General features: G+C 43.2%; 2 protein-coding genes across 2 annotated transcripts in view; both read left to right on the forward strand.

Annotated features, from left to right (window-relative positions):
• The window catches only part of PDE11A (phosphodiesterase 11A), a 121287-nt gene extending 116519 nt beyond the window's left edge, over positions 1–4768 (forward strand). Inside the window, exon 20 of the mRNA XM_042822383.1 lies at positions 4406–4768. Within this exon, the coding sequence (XP_042678317.1) occupies positions 4406–4567 (162 nt within the window). The 3' untranslated portion in view covers positions 4568–4768. The remainder of the gene's footprint in view (positions 1–4405) is intronic.
• A 6618-nt stretch (positions 4769–11386) lies between these two features.
• TTC30B (tetratricopeptide repeat domain 30B) lies at positions 11387–13857 on the forward strand. Its single transcript, XM_042822390.1, has one exon. It carries the CDS (start codon positions 11387–11389, stop codon positions 13379–13381), a length of 1995 nt encoding a protein of 664 aa, XP_042678324.1. The 3' UTR covers positions 13382–13857.
• Positions 13858–14092: the final 235 nt, after the last annotated feature.

A 14092-nucleotide genomic window follows, 5' to 3' on the forward strand; every position in this document is an offset into this window, starting at 1 on the left:
AGTTTTTCAAAATCCATTTGATAGTAAGGCAGAAGGCACTGATTGGCTGCTTGGTTAAAATGTTGAAAGGAGAAGGGGTAGAAACATTTTGGATTTTGCATGCTTCAGATGCAGAACCAAAACCATAAAGAGCAGAGCCAAACAAGTTATTTATGGAACTGTAACTCTTCTGAGTAAAACCTCAAATTATTATGAACATGTGAATCATTTGCAACTATAGCAACACATCTGTCAAGCTACTTCAGTAGGTACCCAGTCCCTCAATATTACTCTCCCCTTTGACAGCAAACTATTGATAGTAGTCAGAGTACAGTTTGCTACCTGAAGAACTCTGTATCTATTTCCCTCCCTGAAGTACACTGCACATCACACCACTGAACAATCAATTAAACCTCCTCTCAAATACAGTACTGTCATCTATTTCATCTGGAACCCAATGAAAACGTATGACTCTGAATCAGTGGGGCAAATAATTAAGTCACACACACAACATCAAAAGGTTCACAGAACTTAATCTCTGATGCTTCTTTATATTGTATCTTCTACGTGCTGCCTACAGAAGGTAGAATTTTATCTGTCTTCTTTGGTTTCAGTACACATGCTTGTGTGCAGAAATGCTTTTGGTTTTTCAAAACATCTTCCATCAAGTATATCATAAGGATCAAATCTTTGGATGACTGCAGTGCAGGTTCCCTTTTATCTGAACTATTCTGAAGTTCAAGGATTTTCAGATAAATGGCTCACCTTTGGCCTACATATTCTTACATGAAAGCCACTTCAGCAAAACTCAGGAGTCCAATTCAGCTTTGCTGTAACTGGTCACTACTCTCTTGACTTCAGCAATGCTTCATGTGCTTATACACGAGGTCTGAATTTATCCCTGTGGCTCCTCGGTCACTAGTCCTCCCTTCCAACTCAGAAACTGCCTACATAATAAAAGTGATTCATTAGAAACCACTGGGTTCCAAAGCAGAGTGAACGCTGCGACCTATAACTTTTTGATATGTGCTCAGTCATAAAACTGAATTTATATGGTCTTATTCCATAAACTCACTTTACAAATATTAGACCCACAGCCATACTTCCACGAGTCATAATCTTGTCAGAGCGCGCAAGTTAAACAACTGGTCAATATTTGGGCGAGAACCTAAATGAATAAATAAAACAATACTCTGGAGGTACTGCAGTGTTTGTAAGCTGGGGCATGCTACGTTCCCCCTCAAAATGATGCCATATGACTCAAAGAGCACAACAGTGTTGTATTTGTGTAAGCAATAGTTAGCTTTCAGCCACATCTATGCTGCATCCTGGCTAGTTCAAACAATGTGTTTTCCAGAGATGAAGCAGATGCTGATGCAGTCCTCTGTCCCCACCACCCTGAAGCCAGATGATCTACAAGCAGTACATAGTCACAAAAGTTGCCTATATCTCTGAAGGTGGTAGAAAGAGTCAGTGCTATACAATAACTTTCTGAGAAACAGCTTAGTTACATACCTGAGGTAATGCATGCCTACAGAAGAGGACTGCAAATCTATTTAGCCTTTCCTAGTGCTGGAAAGGGAGCCACTGGTGGGACTGCTCTCCCAGCATGCTTTATCAACCTGTGATAATGAGCAGCTATTACAGGAAAGGGGATGAAATGGGAAAGTTTCCAATCCCACACCGATCTCTGTGTAGCAAAGCAGCTGCACTGCACAGGAAGGAATGCCTGCAGGCAGGGGACAGGGACTCTGGATTTGTCCCACAGCCCACCTGCTGCACCACAGAGAATTGAGGAAAAGGGCCATTTCCAAAGCTTCAGCATTATTTGGAAGTATCCTATGTCAGACAGCTGTTGAAGACCAAACCTCTTCATATTGAAGTGAAGAATAAATTGGGCCTAAGAAGCTGAGTAGCAAATTAGACAGATCACTAGCAAAGCAGTTTGTACAAGGCATGCATCAAAAATAGAGGCATGGAAGAGCAGTACATCAAGAGGCTTTTGTGCAATAAAATCGAAAGTAAAAAGTGCAGCCAGAAGGCAGAAAACCCTGACTAGGTTACAGCCAAATAAACCTAAATAGCTTTAGGAATAAATTGGTGATTTAATCCAGATCAGGAGCAGGTGCTCTGAATGTAATTCAGTAAATGGTCAAGAACCTGCCAGAAGGGAGAGAAATGTGTTGCTTTTGAGATAATTTCCCAAAAGCTTCATAAAAGAAAATTGATTACTGGTGTTTAATAATTAAAACAGAGCCAGAAATATAGCAATCAAATGAGTTTTTAATTACATCTCAAGCAGAAGTAAAATCCAATTTGTGTACTTTGTACCAGAAAAGTCCTACTGAAATGCTTTGGTAACTGGAAGAAAAATAAAAGCTAATTTCCATAGGAATTATAGTAGTTGGTTTAATTAAAAGACTAGATCAGAATGAAAGAGTCTTGAAGTGAAAGGATACTAAATCCAGAAGCAGCGGTTTGAACATCAAATCAATGTCTGAATAAAGATATTTCATGGAGTAAGTGCAAAATCTGCACTTTTGAGTAGCCCTAATCTAAATTAGTGTAGAACAAAATAAAGTTTTTTAAAATTACACTATATATTTTGTCAGCATTCCATAGAATTAATTGCTTGTACTGTGGTAAAACTGAATATCAAAGACATGGTTTATTCCTTCTAAAATATTCCTGTTGACTTATTTTCATCACAGTTAATGTTATTAGTTAACCATTCTGGTTATTTATCTGGTTATGCATACATTTCTAACAAACAATTTATTTTTGGACTTTACAGCTCATAAGATTCAGTGATTATGGGGTGCAGCTGCTTAGAATCATAGAATCATCAAGGTTGGAAAACACCTCCAAGATCATCTAGTCTATCCATCCACCAATCAGCAGTATTTCCACCACTAAACCATGTCCTTTAGTACAACATCTAAACATTCCTTGAGCACCTCCAGGGAAGGCGACTCAATCACCTGCCTGGGCAGCCTGTTCCAATATCTCACCACTCTTTCAGAGAAGACATTTTTCCTAATATCCAGCCTGAACCTCCCGTGGCACAACTTGAGGCTATTCCCTTTCATCTTATCACTAGTTATGCTGGAGGAGAGAACAACTCACAGCTCTCCACAATCTTCTTTCAGGTAGCTGTAGAGAGATATACTGCTTCTGGTCTCCTAGGGCTTTGGGTGTCTATGGCTGCAGGCAGTGCATAGCCAATTGGCTTCAGCATCTCAGGCACCCACAGTCCTCCTGGCACCCTTGGTTGTGGGGCGAGATGCAGACATGCACATCAGAGGCTTGTCGTCTCCTACCAGCAAGCTTAGGAGATGGATGCTAGCTTTGCATACACACAGAAAGGATCTGCTAAGTTGCCATCAAAATGAGAATGCCTACAGTGTTGGCAGAGGCAGTGCAGGCATCAAGGACAACAGCAGTGAGATGCTTAGAGAGGTCTAGCATGCATTACTCCCCTCCATTTTTGATTCAATGAAACCAGGTTTGGGGAATACATAACAGTCTGGAATACGGTGCTCAAAAGAGGGAACCGTGAGGTCTGGTGATAGGAGTGTTACTCATGCACAGCCATCCCAAAAATAGCATGAATGCCACCAGAGAGCAGTACTGTCCGTGGCAGAGACCACTGTCAGCTTTGCCTCTTACTCCAGGCCCAAGGTTGCGTAGGTCCTCACCACACTCTCAGCAAATAATTTTAATTAAATTTGCTTTAACTTCCACACAAATCAGCTACTTACTCACGGCATGATTTTATAGAAGTGCTGAGCATTCATATTTCCTACTGAAGTCAACTGAAATTGCACTTTTTCAGCACATCTTAAGATCAGACCATTAACCCTTAATTATCATATAATAGCTCAATTAAAAATTTACCAAGACTTACTTCAATAGCTAGCCAAACTACATGGTTTGCAAGCTAGCAATAAAACATTCAGTTCTTAGTGCTGTGTGGGCTCTGGGGGCCATTTAAACTAGCTGTTGTTAAACCTGCTATTTAAAGCAGAAAAAAACAACAACAACAACAACAAAACTCCTTGCCTTCTCACTAGTTCATAGGCAGCAAGCAGGAAGCCCCAGACACTGGGGATGCTTCAGAAGGACCATCTTCAAGGCCTACAAGAAAGCCAAAGTAGTTGAACAGCAGTTTTACCACTTTATGTGGGTTTTTTTGTTTGTTTGTTTGTTTGGCATTTTTGGTGGATTACTTAAAGCCTCAGGTCAAATGAGCATAAGATAAAGAAATCCCAAACGAAATGAAAAACTCTACCTACAAAGAATTTACAACTGGAGGTGAGAAGGGTGAGGGTACAGTGCAGATCAGATTCCTTTTATCATGTAACTCCCTGGACATCCATCAGCAGACTGGAAATACTAACTTTTTTTCCTCTCTATTTTTACCCAGTGTCTTGTGAAGCTGAACGTGAAACTGAAGCCTATGCTGGACTCTGTGGCAGTAAATAGAGGTAAATGGGAGGAGTTGCACCAACAAAGACTTCCTTCTCAGGCAGCATCCTCATCCTCCTTTTCCTCTACCTTTACCATGTCCCTCAAAGACATAAATTAAGCCTGCAAATGTCAGTGTCGGTTTATGATAAAAGCTGTCTGAAAGGATTTCAAAAGCTTTGGCACACCTTTTTTTTTTTTTAAAGAAGAAACATTTTCACAGATATGCCTAATTGATCGGATGGTATCTTGATGGCAGCCTGGTTTGCTATTACTTCCCTTCTGAAGGGAAGGCCTGCAGCGAGATTACACTGGTTTCCAAAGCGACAAGAACGACTTAGCACAAGAAACATTCATTCAGCTCTGCTACATTTCAGCTGCTACCATAAAAATCTGTAAAACTGACAACAGACTGAAATATAAGAACTCACAACTTAATAAAATTAATAATACAGAGCAGAACTGCAATATGAGGTGGTCAATTCATATGCAAGAAGCTGCAGGAAAACACAATAGTATGTAATTGCATTGTTGTTTTGCATCTCTTCAGTACAGTTATGAATCCATTATGCCTGCTTTTGTGATGTTCCTCTCTTCCTTCCTCTTTTATGCCTAGATGTTCTGAGAAGCCTGCTTTGTATTCTAAAGAAGTATTTTTTTACAACAACGCTTCTTAGTGATTGATCAGGGCCTTTAGAATTGCCTACCTTTGCTACATTTAAAAACAAACTTTATTATCTTTAAAAACACCAATCTGTCCCTGCTTCCTTGAGAAATTCATATTAACAATGCAGTAAATTTCTCAGCAAGGGGAAGCTTGCATTAAAACAAAATACTGCATGCTAATTTTAGAGGTTTTTTTTTTGTTTTTGTTTTTGTTTTTTAAATTTACAGTGTACCCTAAGGGAAAAAGTAATGGGCTTCAATGAATATAGAATAAAAAGGAAATCTGCTGCCTTATGCTTCAGGTTTATATTAAATTGAAAACTGGACCATGAATGAACATCTCTAGTATAATTTGCAGTGGAAATGAATATTTTAAAATGGTAAAGTCAAAGAATATTATCATACTGAACTGACTACCTCTTACTTTTCTTGCAGTACTATCAGTACACTTTAAGATGATGTTATTACAGCTAGCACAGCGCTAGGCTCACACATAAACATCTGTGGTAGAGGGGTTCTTTAAAGTTCAATCAAAACCAATAGGTCACAAAACCAAATGCGTTCAGCTCTGTGTGATGACACTGATACTGTGTGAAAGTTGGTCTCCTTCCATTAGTGCACAGATCACTAGTGCAGCAAAGCTATGGCATCTGAACTGAGGATGCCTTCTCTGCTGCGTGATGGGACCCAAGAGGAGTCATGTTGCAGCGCTAAAGAGTTCCCATTCATGGGAGAAGAAAAGCCTTTGTACTCATTGAAAATGCCATAGTGAATATAGGCTTGTCTGGCAACCAAAATTAAAGCTGAATTTGGCTACATTTTACAACTGCGATGATGTTCGTTTGCTTCATTGAATAACCTTTAACTGGCACCAGCTTCACAGAAACCAGAACCTGGCTCAACCAAGTGAATGCCAAAAAGAGCCTCCCTGCTTCCCTGTGAAAAGGAGTCCTTAGCACCTTTGAAAAGCTGACATCTGTCTGACAGTCAAACAGAAACAACAAATCTGCTGAGCGCTCCCTTAAGTAAAAACACAGCCCAAAACAAAACCAAAGTCCTCTGTGCTACCAATCACGTGTACAGGGGAATAGGTGGAAGTTTCAGTAGCCTTACAAACCAACCTGCTACCACGCAACTGAACCACATCACCTTCTCTATCCAATGAAGCTGCGTAGGAGCAGAAATACAGAATGCACAGCAGTGAACGTACACATAAAATGGAAATGCTTCTGCTATTATTTTACCAGTTTTTTTTTCTTTCCTGAATAAAGATAGATGCAGGATAGTAAACAGCAAGACATGTGTAACTTGTAATGCATACTTTATGGGGGAAGCAGACTCCAGGAACTGACACAGTACTGCTGGCTGGTACACAGAGCTTTCCTGAATTTTGATATCGCATATTGCTACGTGTAACATAATTTACAGCACATATCCTGAAGCTTCCCCCAAGGTTGAGTTTCCCCTCGTTTCCTCTCCTTTTTATTGGCTTCAGTGCGCTGTTGCCCATGGCAACTCCCACGGCAGTGATGGGAATTCAGCACCGCACCACCTGACATCCAGCTGAAGCTCTAACAATGTCAACCATCAATCAAGTGACTGTTTGTAATTGCCTCCATCTATTTCTCCTGTATTTGGGTAGCTCGGCTATTGTGGGTCAAAATCCAGAAAGTGCTGACTAATGTTATGGTTCTGTTCCTCCATCACAAGGAAGAAAATGAGAGAGCACAGTTAGATCTTTATCAAATTGTTCTCAGGCAAAATGAGGCAGCCCTGCTGAAATCAGGGGGGTCACAGCAGCATGTCACAGAGCAGAATTTGGTGTCTGAAAGTTATACAGTTCAGTATTATTATTTTATAAAAGCTTTTTTTTTTAATATATATACAGCTTAGGAATCAGCAAAAGATCCACATTTTGGAGAGAAAAGGAAAACTCTTCATGGAAGCAAAAAAGAATCAAATTCCAAGTTTCTCATATTAAAAAGGATAGAAAACAGTTATTAATGAGTGCTTACAAGCTTTATAGGCAGACACTGTATCTGCTTTTCATTCTCTCTGACTCCAAAACATTCTTCCAGCAATTTGGTCAGTTTTGACACTGTCCTGAGACACACACAGCACAGATGAGATGACTGGGGGTTATGAAGTCTGAATTCTTTCTTTTTTTTCCCCCCTCCTTTCCCTGCCCAATGCACAAGATCACAACGCATGAGATAGGCTCCATGGTTGCATATAAAGCACAGGGCCAGCAGGGTGAGGACAAAGGCAAGCAGGACCGAGATCCCAATGTTACCTAGGCCAGTGCTGGTAGATTGCTGCTTGGCCTCCCCCTGCAGATACCCACCACATGCAGTGGCTCAGTGACAGAGGAGTCCTCAACTTCTCTGCCCCTGCTGTCAGTGGAAATTTTGCCTGCAAAAGGGACTCAAGAATTTGCAACTACAGTGCTAAAATGGAGTTAGCACAAGGTGCATCCATAGGAGCTGCATTCTCCTCAAAGGTGCTCTGATTCAGTTTAGTTCTAATGCAGTCTTCAAAAAGAGTTCAGGCCAGGCAGCATTTCCACTCAGGATTCCCACTTGTGAGACTGCTTACCAAAATGAACCCTTCCTCAAGAAGGAAGAAAAGATCTAAACACTATAGCATCACCTAGGACAACCAGGAAGATACCTGGCATTCAGATCCTGTTTGATTCAGAGCGAGCTTCAAACTACAGGTGCACCTTGCTCCCCAGGAGGAGGCACAAGGGCAGCCTGTTTCTGCCCTCCTGCTGAAGCCCTTTACTCATGCTTATCGAGGAGATGGGACAATCAGCTGTATGGTTCCTGCTTCATGCCTGGGGAGCTGCACAAGGCAAAAAAGCACTGTAGAAGAGCTCAGGAGGGGCTCCAGTGTGCATCCTCCTAGGTTAAAGAAGAGCCCAGCAGTACAACTCTGCGACCACACCAGGAAACCAAGTACTGCTCAAGGCTCAGAGAACTTGAACTGGAGACTCTCCTATGGAGCAGACAGAAGAAGGATTTCCCACCTCCTGAGAATGAGACAACCAAGAGGTACTAGCCATAAAAGACAGTTTGCCCCAAAACTCTGATCAGGCCTTTCTTCCAGCCTAGGACCCACAAGCAAAATAAAACTTCCTAACTCGATCAAGACCTAGACAGCTGCTTCTGGCAGGACAGTTTGGTGTCACATACAAGGTTAGGCAACAGTACCTCATGAAAGTTTAATCTGGATGCCTAATGTGGCAATCAGACACGTAACTCCCCATGCAGCTCTGTCTTAGCCAGCTTGCTCTCCTTTGCCAGACCAGGGATCTTGCTGAGAAGGTCATTAGTATGTTTAGTACCCTGCTGAAAATAACTAGAGCGTAGATGAGTGTGTTTCTTTTTAGCTCAGGTATTCATTCAGATGGTGTCCTTGGTATAGCAGCTGCATTCTTGGGACTGGTGTCCTTGCTTATTGCTCCTCCTTATAGTGCACTGCTATTTCATAATGTGCCCGTAGTTATCAGCAAAAGCCAATACTAGTATTCACAAACTGTTTTTGAAAACTGCAACCAGCAGTGCCTAAGATAATTTGTAATATTTAGACTAATTGATCCTAATAGAAAAATGGGAGTGTTTCAGTCTACAGGCCAAATATTTATTTTTCCCTTCATACAGTTAAGCAATCGGAGTTACAGACAGTTTACGCATTGAGTGCAATTTTAAGACAGGTTTATTTTAAGGCCATGTAAAATATTAATAGACACTTCCAATGCTTAGAAAGATCTGGGAAAGAAAATGTAAGAGTAAGACTTATTTTTTTCATTGGCTTTGTCAAAGAAACTGATTATTTCAATAGTAAAATGGTGTGAATGGTTTCTAAGAAAATGGAATTTGAGGTAAATAGCAGGTGAAATGAGAGATTTTCATTATCTGAATGTGACAGTATTGAAATCTGTACTGTGTATTGATCTATATCTTTTCTTTCTTAGAATATCTCATATTTAACTACCAATTTATAAGCGTGTTGGAAACTGCATCTTACGGTAGAGTGGAGAGTACCACTGTGAGCTTTGAACCTTCATGTATGGGCAACAGACACATGCACACAAACAGTGTGTGCACTTTCTAATGAAAGTGCATCCTACTTACTTTTGAAAATGCACAATAAATATCCTTGCCCCCTTTTTCCCTTCTGCATTTTAAGATCGTTTCCCTCATTGTTTTGCTTTAGTAGATCAAACAACGCTGATTCAGCTTTTTAAAGCATGTTTTTGAAATTAACAATTTGGTTTTATTGCTCTCTCTAAAAATAAATAAATAAATACATCACTTAATTGTTCCTGTGATTTTGACTTTTGTTTGTTTCATTGAAAGTGTCTCGTCAGGATGAATCAAAGCTGTTTATATTGATTTGTGAATCACACAAATAGAAGAACAATGAAAACACATGGAACCGAACAGCTCAAATATAACTTTTGAAACATGACCTTGCAGCAGTCATTCCTGGGAAGAAACCTAACTTCACCTGGTGCGCTTGGCACTATCAGGGAACGACCAGAAACCAGATCAGGCCAAAGACCTCAACAGAACTACTTACTTGTATAGAAATTATATACATTAGTACAAGTCAGTGACACCAGATGTAGCACTACTCAATAGAAACACCATATCTACTTCCCTCCAAGGAAAAATTACTGCTGAAATAAGCAATTTCAGAAAAGTAAGAAAATATTTGATCTACTCTTTTGAAGTAGGAGAGCTGTCATATTCTATTAAGATACAAACATCCTTCCATCAGCTTTCACAAATTTGAGCTCTTAATGTATTGTAAAAGGGAAATTTCATATTCACAGAGTACAATGCATCAATAAAGTACTTCCCATCTTGTGTCCCAAGGTAACATGTTTAACTTAAGCCTTTCTCTTACAGTGTAACTGCTCAGAAATACTTAAGGCTATTACTGAAGATTTATTAAAAAAAAAAAAAAAAAAAAAAAAAATTTGGAAAAAATGTATATCTGTAAATTTATTTAATTTTACTTTTTGTTCTTCTCAGCTTCAGGAAATACTGAACTGAGGAAAATATTCAGCTCTAGGTAGTATTTTAAGGACAAGAGATCTATTCTAGCTGATGTGGATATTATTATTAAATATTTCAGTTTACTGCTTAAAAGATAAAGCACAAGGGGGAAAACAGAAAGCAGGCAAATATAGATAATGCAATTTCTTTATCTGGCATAAGGTCTCATTTGTGTCACAGCTGCTAGAAAAACAAGGACGCAGCCATGGCAAACCCATCTCGTTCTGGCACTGAGAACCTACTTAGCACTGCTACCAGTAATTAGCACACAGCAGAGGCTTGAAAGCACTGTAATAAACAATGAGAGGAAAAGAAGAAGAAATGCTGGGAAGGCAGAGGGGACATAAGAGCATGCAGTCACGGGCATCCGGCACTCGCATGCATCTGGTGCTGCACAGAGCACAGCTGCAGCCCACAGCCCCCTCACCAGCACAGTCAAACAGCAGCATCCAGGCTCAGCACTCCCACAGCAGCAAGTCCTGATTCACTCAGATCCACTTCTCCCCATCCCATGCTGCCCGGTGTGCCTGAGGGGCGGACACAGCTGAATTTACCAGTGCCTCCACCTTGGTGCAGCCCTGTCCTAACCCTAGCTACACATCTCTTCCATTCCCTGCTGCTAGAGCGCAGACGAGGCCAGTGAGGATAGCACATCGCTGCCCTGGTGCTTCCGCCTTTCCAGAGAGCTGAGCAGGGTGAGCAGAGGAAGCCGTTTTCCCCAGAGTGACAGATGATGGCGATTCTCAGTGACTGGAGGCAGCTGCTCCAAGTCGGTGATCAGATCCGTGCCGCTAAGTACAGAGGCCAGAGATGGCGTACGTTTGTTTAGCAGCTGAATTCAGCCCCTACAGCGGTTTGCATGGAAGCACGAGCTGCGCTTGGGGGTACAGAAAGCCTTTTAGTGGCTTAGGTCTGCCTTGATTAGAATTGTGTGGCAATTCACGGCCTGCGGGCGCTGGGCGGAAGGGTGGCCCAGCCTACGGGCCGTCCCCGCAGGAGGTACCGGCGCAGCGTGGAGCCCCACAGCCCACGCGAAACAGCCCGGGCCGACTCCTGCCTTGGCGCTCCGCACTACAACTCCCAGCGCGCCCCGCGCCAAGCCGATACCCCGCTTCCGGCGCAGGAGTACTTCCGGCGCGGGGGCCGTTGCCACGGCAGCGAGGGGCGCCGCACGGCTTCGCCCTTCGCCTGCTTCCGGCGCGGCAGCCATGGGGGCCGCGCCGGTGCCCGACGGGCAGTACACGGCCGCGGTGTACGGGCTGATCCGTGCCGGACGCTGCGGGGAGGCGGCGGCGCTGCTGAGCCGCGAGCTGCAGAGGAGCAGCCGCTCGCGGGGCGGCCTCTCGCTGCTGGGCTACTGCTACTACCAGCTGCAGGACTTCGCCGCGGCGGCCGAGTGCTACGAGCAGCTGGCGGCCCTGCACCCCGAGCTCGACGCGTACCGCCTGTACCTGGCGCAGGCCCTCTACAAGGCCGGGCTGTACGCCGAAGCGCTGCGGGCCGCCAGCCCGCTGCTGGACCGGCCCTCCTACCAGGGCCGGGCCCTGCGCCTCCAGGCCGCCGTCCACTACGGGCAGGGCGACCTGGCGGCAGCCAAGAGCCTGGTGGAAGAGGCGCTGGCCGTAGACAGCGGCCTCGGGACGGCCGAGGACCCCTCGGAGCGGGCAGACGCCGAGATCAACCTGGGCTGTCTGCTGTACCGGCAGGGGCGGCACGAAGAGGCCGGCGGGAAGTTCGCAGGTGCCATGCAGGTGCTGGGCTACTGCCCGGAGCTGTCCTACAACATGGCGCTCTGCTGCTACGCCACCAAGCAGTACGCCCCTGCCCTCAAGCACATCTCTGATATAATCGAGTGCGGCATCCACCAGCATCCCGAGCTCAGCGTGGGCATGACCACCGAGGGCATCGACGTGCGCAGCGTGGGCAACACCCTGCTCCTGCACCGCACGGCCCTGGTGGAGGCCTTCAACCTGAAGGCTGCCATCGAGTACCAGCTGCACAACCGGAAGGCGGCCCAGGAGGCGCTCACCGATATGCCGCCGAGAGCCGAGGAGGAGCTGGATCCGGTCACGCTCCACAACCAAGCGCTAATAAACATGGACACCCAGCCCACAGAGGGCTTTGAGAAACTGCAGTTTCTTTTGCTGCAGAACCCCTGCCCACCAGAAACCTTTGGAAACTTGCTGCTCCTCTACTGCAAGCATCAGTACTATGACTTGGCAGCTGACGTGCTGGCAGAGAACGCCCATCTAACCTACAAACTGCTCACACCTTACTTGTACAACTTCTTGGATGCTGTTATTACTTGTCAGACTGCCCCTGAGGAGGCTTTCTACAAGCTGGATGACGCAGCAGGGATGCTGACCGAGCAGCTGAGGAAACTCACAAAGCAAATACAGGAAGCTAGGCAAAACTGGGATGATGAAGCTGTAAAAAAGGCTGTTAATGAGTATGATGAGACTTTGGATAAATATATACCCGTGTTGATGGCCCAGGCTAAAATTTATTGGGACATGAAGAACTACACAATGGTAGAAAAGATTTTCCGCAAATCAGTGGAGTTCTGTAATGAACACGAGGTATGGAAGCTCAACGTGGCTCACGTACTTTTCATGCAAGAAAACAAGTACAAAGAGGCTATTAGCTTCTATGAGCCAATAGTTAAAAAGCACTATGATAACATTCTTAATGTTAGTGCCATCGTGTTAGCTAATCTCTGTGTTTCCTACATCCTGACAAGCCAGAACGAAGACGCAGAGGAGCTGATGAGGAAGATTGAGAAGGGGGAAGAGCAACTGTCCTATGATGATCCTGATAAAAATATCTACCATCTTTGTATTGTCAATCTAGTCATTGGTACTCTTTATTGTGTGAAAGGAAACTACGACTTTGGTATTTCGAGGGTCATTAAAAGCCTGGAGCCATATAACAAAAAACTAAGCACTGATACATGGTATTATGCCAAAAGATGTTTTCTGTCCTTGCTAGAGAACATGTCCAAGCACATGATCATGCTACGTGACAGTGTCATTCAAGAGTGTGTCCAATTTCTGAAGCAATGTGAACTGTATGGAAGAAACATCCCAGCTGTCATTGAGCAGCCCCTCGAGGAGAACAGGATGCACAGTGGGAAAAATACCGTTACATACGAAGCCAGGCATTTGAGGGCACTGATGTATAAAATTGTGGGATGGACTGCATGAACAACATTCCTGTACAGTACAAAAAAAAGAACCTTGTGTGTTTTTTCCTTAAGCTTGTGAGATGATGTTCACCCTGGTATAGTTTTCTTGATTGCTTATATTTAAAGATTTGTATCCTGTATTTCAACAATATTCAGTGTAACATTAAATATATGCTCAAATTGAACATGTACGAAGTAATTGGAGGCGTTCTCAGTCATGTCAAATACACCTTAAGATGTGCTGATCAAGAATTTCACTACAGAAATACCATAGAACATTTTATAGGTGAAAACTCTGTCCCCATGACAGTTTGACGAAGTTTCTTTATGTTAATTGGCAGTTTAAAATAATTTGCAATCCATCTCTTCTAGCACAGATACTGAAGAAACAAAGTTCTCTAGTTTGTGCCAGTGTGTGAGAAGTTTCTCTTCTGCTTTTTCTGAGGTATTCTTAATATGCTGCACATTATGTTGATTGTATACTCAAACATTAAAAAATGGCTTTGTAATTAAAAAAAAAAAAAAAGCTGCAAGAAATATCTTTTCCTAACTCAGTAATTGTATGTGAGTATTCATGCAAGTTGAAGATGTAATGCAAGGACTAAGAATATATTTGGAGGAGGATATGGTAGGATTAGGAAGATGGAGCTGAGTTTTACAGAAAACAGCCCTTTCTTTCTCCCACAAAAGCTGCAAGAGACTGCTGCTGGAGAGCACTCTAATTGCATGC

The sequence above is a fragment of the Centrocercus urophasianus genome, unplaced genomic scaffold (assembly GCF_019232065.1).
Source record: "Centrocercus urophasianus isolate 14NV4802_14NV808 unplaced genomic scaffold, USGS_Curo_1.0 seq_20, whole genome shotgun sequence".
NCBI classification, from domain to species: domain Eukaryota; kingdom Metazoa; phylum Chordata; class Aves; order Galliformes; family Phasianidae; genus Centrocercus; species Centrocercus urophasianus.